Here is a 6,883-nt window from a genome sequence, read left to right on the forward strand (position 1 = left end):
AAGGATGGAAGGAAGGAAGGAAGGATGGAAGGATGGAAGGAAGGAAGGAAGGAAGGATGGAAGGATGGAAGGAAGGAAGGAAGGGAGGAAGGAAGGAAGGGAGGGAAGGAAGGAAGGAAGGAAGGAAGGAAGGGAGGAAGGAAGGGAGGGAAGGAAGGAAGGAAGGAAGGAAGGAAGGATGGAAGGAAGGAAGGGAGGAAGGAAGGAAGGGAAGGAAGGAAGGAAGGAAGGAAGGAAGGAAGGAAGGAAGGAAGGGAGGGAAGGAAGGAAGGAAGGAAGGAAGGAAGGAAGGAAGGAAGGGAGGGAAGGAAGGAAGGAAGGAAGGAAGGAAGGAAGGAAGGAAGGGAGGGAAGGAAGGAAGGAAGGAAGGAAGGAAGGAAGGAAGGAAGGAAGGATGGAAGGAAGGATGGAAGGAAGGAAGGATGGAAGGAAGGAAGGATGGAAGGAAGGAAGGAAGGAAGGAAGGAAGGAAGGAAGGAAGGAAGGAAGGAAGGAAGGAAGGATGGAAGGAAGGAGGGATGGAAGGAAGGAAGGAAGGAAGGAAGGAAGGAAGGATGGAAGGAAGGGAGGGAAGGAAGGAAGGAAGGAAGGAAGGAAGGAAGGAAGGATGGAAGGAACGAAGGAAGGAAGGATGGAAGGAAGGAAGGAAGGAAGGATGGAAGGATGGAAGGAAGGAAGGAAGGAAGGAAGGATGGAAGGAACGAAGGAAGGAAGGAAGGATGGAAGGAAGGATGGAAGGAAGGATGGAAGGAAGGATGGAAGGAAGGAAGGAAGGAAGGAAGGAACGAAGGAAGGATGGAAGGAAGGAAGGAAGGAAGGAAGGAAGGAAGGGAGGAAGGAAGGGTAAGAAGGAAGAAAGGTCTCTGATCTTCTCCCTGAAGACAGGTCTCTATAGTACACTTGGATAATGTTTCGAGAAGGTTCTCGGAGTTGTTCTACTGCCCTAATCCCAGCCTGAGGCCAGGCTTGTCTTGCTATAACTTGTGATCCAAGAGACTGTTACTTGGAGCGTGCCGCAGACCCACATAACCGTAACCTCTTGAAACACTTTCAAACGACCCGAGTCTGTGCTACCGGCCCAACCTGACAATTATTTAGCAATACCCTACGTCTTCTTTGTCTGGACTCTTATATACTAAATGGCATCTGCCAGGGGCCAGATTCACGAAGTAGTTACGCAAGCACTTACGAACCTGGGGCCTGATTCACGAAGTAGTTACGCAAGCACTTATGAACCAGGGGCCAGATTCACGAAGTAGTTACGCAAGCACTTACGAACCAGGGGCCTGATTCACGAAGTAGTTACGCAAGCACTTATGAACCTGGGGCCTGATTCACGAAGTAGTTACGCAAGCACTTATGAACCAGGGGCCAGATTCACGAAGTAGTTACGCAAGCACTTACGAACCTGGGGCCAGATTCACGAAGTAGTTACGCAAGCACTTACGAACCAGGGGCCTGATTCACGAAGTAGTTACGCAAGCACTTACGAACCTGGGGCCTGATTCACGAAGTAGTTACGCAAGCACTTATGAACCAGGGGCCAGATTCACGAAGTAGTTACGCAAGCACTTACGAACCTGGGGCCAGATTCACGAAGTAGTTACGCAAGCACTTACGAACCTGGGGCCTGATTCACGAAGCAGTTACGCAAGCACTTGGGAACCAGGGACCAGATTCACGAAGCAGTTATGCAAGCACTTGGGAACCAGGGGCCTGATTCACGAAGCAGTTACGCAAGCACTTATGTACCTGGGGCCAAATTCACGAAGCAGTTACGCAAGCACTTATGAACCTGGGGCCAGATTCACGAAGTAGTTACGCAAGCACTTACGAACCAGGGACCAGATTCACGAAGCAGTTATGCAAGCACTTACGAACCAGGGACCAGATTCACGAAGCAGTTACGCAAGCACTTATGAACCTGGGACCAGATTCACGAAGCAGTTACGCAAGCACTTATGAACCTGTACATCTTTTCTCAATCTTTGGCGGCTTTGTTTACAATTATTAAACAGTTAATGAGCTCGGAAGCACCAGGAGGCTGTTTATAACAATAACAACAGTTGATTGGCAAGTTTTCCTGCTTGTAAACTGTTTAATAAATGTAACCAAAGCCGTCAAAGATTGAGGAAAGATGTACACGTTCGAAAGTGCTTGCGTAACTGCTTCGTGAATCTGGCCCAAGTTCGTAAGTGCTTGCGTAACTTCGTGAATCTGACCCCAGGTCCCCAACAACCCGACTTGAAGACTCCTGGAACAGACCATGTCAACAACTCACAATAAACGAGGAAGCTCTTAAGGCTACCACCACCACCGGCCATTAAGCCAGACTCAAACAAGGCCATTCCAACTAATCTGTCTGTCAGGGACAAATGTTATGTTTGGGTCTCAAGGCGACGTCTTCACACCGCTCCTCCACCTCCAAATTCTCAGGAGAATTGACAGGGTAGATAAGGATAAACTGTTTAACACTTTTGGTACACGCACAAGGGGACACAGGTGGAAACCGAGTACCCAGATGAGCCACAGAGACGTTAGAAGGAACTTTTTCAGTGTCAGAGTAGTTAACAGGTGGAATGCATTAGGGGGTGATGTGGTGGAGGCTGACTCCATACACAGTTTCAAGTGTAGATATGATAGAGCCCAATAGGCTCAGGAACCTGTACACCAGTTGATTGACGGTTGAGAGGCGGGACCAAAGAGCCAAACCTCAACCCCAGCAAGCACAATTAGGTGAGTACAAATAGGTTAGTACACACACAGACACACACACAGACACAGACACACACACACACACACACTCACACTCTCACACACACTCACACTCACACACACACTCACACACACTCACACACACACACACACACACACACACACACACACACACACACACACACACACACACACACACACACACACACACACACACTCACACACACACCAAGATAAACGTTCAATTACCTTGTCCGCTAAGAGGCAAAAGTATAAAAGTCTTAAAAATCTCTAAAATTAAGTTTATAAACATCCTGGATCTCTTGGGAAGACTCTCCGGGATCTCTCCAGAAGAGTCTCTTGGCCAGAGGAGGAGGAGGTGTAAGGGGGGGGGAGGAGGTGTAAGGGGGGAGGGAGGGAGGGAAAGAGAAGGAGAGAGAGAGAAAATAAGGATAACGAGAGCCACTCGACACGATGAGACACTATTTTAAACACTGGTGTTTGAAGTGTCACGGTAATCTCTCTAAAAGGGAGATCATACCTGCTCCCTCATCATCTATTCGACTTCACCACGCCTACATATTTAAGAAATCAAGAATGTACAGCAGCAACAACAACTTCTCAGACGTCTAGACAGAACCACCAGTCTACCTTCCCCCCAGGGCCCGTTAGACCCTCGCACTCTGTGACGCCTCAGGATCACTCGACCGCTGAAACAAGCGCAATGGTAGTTAAAGTGAGCCAGTTCCTAGTTATCAACGATACCAGCGCCATCTGGACGGCCGTGTCTCCTAGAGACCTAGGGCCAGATTCACGAAAGCACTTACGCCAGCACTTACGAACCTGTTCATCTTTTCTCAATCTTTGGCGGCTTTGTTTACAATTATTAAACAGTTAATGAGGTCGGAAGCACCAGGAGGCTGTTTATAACAATAACAACAGTTGAATGGGAAGTTTTCATGCTTGTAAACTGTTTAATAAATGTAACCAAAGCTGTCAAATATTGAGGAAAGATGTACACTTTCGTAAGTATTTGCGAAAGTGCTTTCGTGAATCTGGCCCCTAGAGGCTAGAGACTTGCCTAGAGGCTTGCCAGCTCCAGCAAGCCAGATTACTCCTGAGTGCTTTACTGCAAAGATCTGTTGACATACCTTGGAGTGGTCGCGGGTTTATGAAGACTGGCTCAAAGTATTCCCGCACCATATATTTTGTTTGCCCAGTAACGTAATGTAAATTTGATTGTTTGTCTTGTTCATTTTGCATACTTAGAATATAGCCAAGTTTTGGATATTATTTTGATTTTCATGTTAAGTGTTTAAGTCATTTAAGTAAAGTATTTTAAATGTTTTTTCTCCATGTCTTATCCTATAGTTACCTCACAGTGAAGTTAAACAGCAGTCTAATTTTTTTTTTTTACATTTTTTTTGTTTTATATGACTGACATTCCATCTGCCCCGGAGAGAGTGCACTACCATCTATTTTTCCCATCATAGAAGCGACCAACCTACCCTGGCTGGATATGAATGCTTCCCCCCCCAACCCCCACCCTCTCCAAACCCACCTTCCCCACCACATCCCCAAGCCTCCACTTGGACTGGACAGTAGAGCGACGATCTCGCATCACGTAGGTCGACGTTCAAGCCACCATTCTTTCCCCTCCCCGCCCCCCGTCCCATCCCAAATCTTTATCCTGACCCCTTCCCAGTGCTTTATCCCCTGCACTGCACACCTGTTTTTGCCAAAAATTTCATGGTGCCGTTGTTATGGTGCCGTTGTTAAGGACATATTTTTGTTGTTTTTATAAATGTTCAGCTAATGTTAATGTCAAAATGTTTCTAAACTCAATCACTTTCATTTCAAATCACAAAGAGCGATGAAAGAAACAATTGTACAACCTTCGAATCACCTTAAGGTACTTTGCACAGTGCAGTGGTTTATAGTCGTACAGGCTTGATGCTTTACCCTGATAGTACCCTCCCTCCCCCAAGCCTCATCCCCTTTCCCCCTCCCCCCCCCCCCCTGGTTTCTCCATCCCAATCAAGGGGTCACATGATATCAGAATAAACAAAGAAAAAAACAGCCTTGGGAAAAAAACAGCCTTGGGAAAAAAAAGCAAGAAAATTCCTAAGCCTTAGCACGAACAAATAGCAACACTTGTATAAATAACTCTACACACCTGTATAACTCTACCCCCTTTATAACTGTACACACCTGTACAACTCTACACTTACATAGAATACCCTCCAGCACCACCAATCGGATGTAAATCCGGTCTTTCAATGGGCCACAGATAATAATATGATGTTTAATGAAAGTAAGTTCCAGCTCCTGCGCCATGAAAAAAAATTAAATTTAAAAACAGAAACCATATATAAAACGGAATCAAATCACACTACAGAACGAAAAAAGCAATGTAGAGGATCATGTCATGAAGACCTTACCTATGCCCACTCAATAACCCACGCCAGGAAGACTTTGCATAGTCAGTGTAGTGAAGATCAAACAATCAGTCATGGTCACTATGCATCATCTTCACTACACTGACTGTACAAATTTGGGACCTGGCCTTCACCCCGCACAACGGTCGTGCCACATACGAGTGGTCACCAAGTAACGACCAAATACTGTCAACAGCTAACGGTAAACTACTGTCGTTTGACCACAAGAGGAGGAGGGGGAACTGGCTTGATGAGGGTCTTGATGGCGCTGAAGCAGGCGGCAACACCGTCCCGAGTGTTGCCCATCACGCGAACTTCCTCCGTCTCCCTGAGGAGCACGATCTTGACCGAGTGCCTACTCTCCAACTCGCGGACTGTCTTCCCGGCGTGGCCAATCACAACTCCGTGCATGTCAAGTGGGCAGGGGAGTTTCCTCCTGTGGCTGTAATTAACAGGAGTAACCGGTGGTGCACTTTCCATCAAGTTGCCCAGGATATCCAAACAGGCGCCAACGGTGCTTGCGCTACTCCCCTTCACCGACACCTCTTCCAACTTTGGCAAAAGTTCTATCCTGACTGAAAACCGCTCCTGCAGCTCCTTGATCGTCTTACCCTCCCTGCCAATTATAAACCCATGCGTATGTCCGGGACAGATTACTTGAACCTGGTGAGAGTACTTGGCAGCTGTAGCCCGTTTTCCTTCGTTGGAAGCTGCGGTCATTAGTTTGACAAGGGCTTGACGGCAGCCATCAACTTTGCTGGCATCATCACCAGTCACCATCAACTCTTCAGTCTTCTGGGACAGATATATTGTGACTGAAAAGCGGCGCTCTAGCTCCTGGATAGTTCTTCCGCCCTTGCCAATTATAAAACCGCGCACAGATTAGGGACAGGCTACCCTCACTATGGGGCCTTTGTTCTTACCTAAAGTCGTGCTTGAAGCACCACTTATTTTTTGACCCAGTGGGTGCAGGCACCCATCACCTCTCTTCTGATCACTGCCCGTCACCAGGGTCTCTTCATCCTCTCCGGAGATTACTGTAGTTAAGTCTGGCATACTTTTCTCTTCTTTTTCCGTCTGATGAGTTTCAGGAGCAGTTGCTCCGTCCTGACTCGAGCCGCGAGTCAGGACGGTTGGTTTTGCCGTAAATTCTTCAGCCTGAGGACAGGTCACACATAGCCGTGATTAAAACAAGACAAGTAACAAGCCTGCTGCAACAAACAATATGATCCACCCGAACAAGTACACGTCAAAATCGCGACTGCGCTGCAGGAAGGCCTTCAGATAATTTATCTGCTGGCGCATCTGTCGCTACCGTAGGTATGATCCCACTAACGGCGTTACATCCGAGACACCGCCAAGCTTCCCGTTGGTGAGCATCGACTGGTCAAAGCTGGGTACAGATGGCACCACATGGAGGGTGGCAGCCAGTCTCCACATGAAGAGTGTCAGGCCACTCTGCTTCTACTGCCAGTCCATTGCCTATTTTCGCAGATGGGTTAGTTCTTCAGTAGTCTTCGATTCCTGCCTCACTAGCCAACTCTAACCAAACCATCCCAACACCAACACCACACACACCACGAACAATTTAACCACGTTATTCATTATGAATCAGAGAACTCAAAATGTATTTTGAATAATTGTAATCAGTATGAACAGAAATGATGTAAGTTTAATATCAGAGATCGGTTCATAATAGTTAGCTTGGAAATGTTTAAGAGTCTGGATGG

The 6,883-nt window shown here is 47.1% G+C and overlaps 1 protein-coding gene across 1 annotated transcript; it reads right to left on the bottom strand.

Annotated features, from left to right (window-relative positions):
• Positions 1-5,360: 5,360 nt before the first annotated feature.
• LOC138350564 (uncharacterized) lies at positions 5,361-6,593 on the bottom strand. The gene is made up of 3 exons (XM_069301577.1): positions 6,498-6,593; positions 6,162-6,311; positions 5,361-6,008 (listed from the first exon to the last, which is right to left on the bottom strand). The coding sequence occupies exons 1-3, from the start codon at positions 6,591-6,593 to the stop codon at positions 5,361-5,363; spliced, it is 894 nt and encodes a 297-aa protein (XP_069157678.1).
• Between the last annotated feature and the right edge of the window lie 290 nt (positions 6,594-6,883).

This window comes from Procambarus clarkii, chromosome 46, assembly GCF_040958095.1.
Source record: "Procambarus clarkii isolate CNS0578487 chromosome 46, FALCON_Pclarkii_2.0, whole genome shotgun sequence".
Lineage (NCBI taxonomy): Eukaryota > Metazoa > Arthropoda > Malacostraca > Decapoda > Cambaridae > Procambarus > Procambarus clarkii.

Bases quoted from the DNA above. Each gene is read 5' to 3' on its own strand.
- LOC138350564 (XM_069301577.1), bottom strand. From the start codon at position 6,593: ATGTGGAGACTGGCTGCCACCCTCCATGTGGTGCCATCTGTACCCAGC. The intron at 6,312-6,497 runs GTAACGCCGTTA...ACCTGTCCTCAG, and splicing joins AGCTTGGCGGTGTCTCGGAT to GCTGAAGAATTTACGGCAAA. The intron at 6,009-6,161 runs GTGACGGGCAGT...ATAATTGGCAAG, and splicing joins GAGAGGATGAAGAGACCCTG to GGCGGAAGAACTATCCAGGA.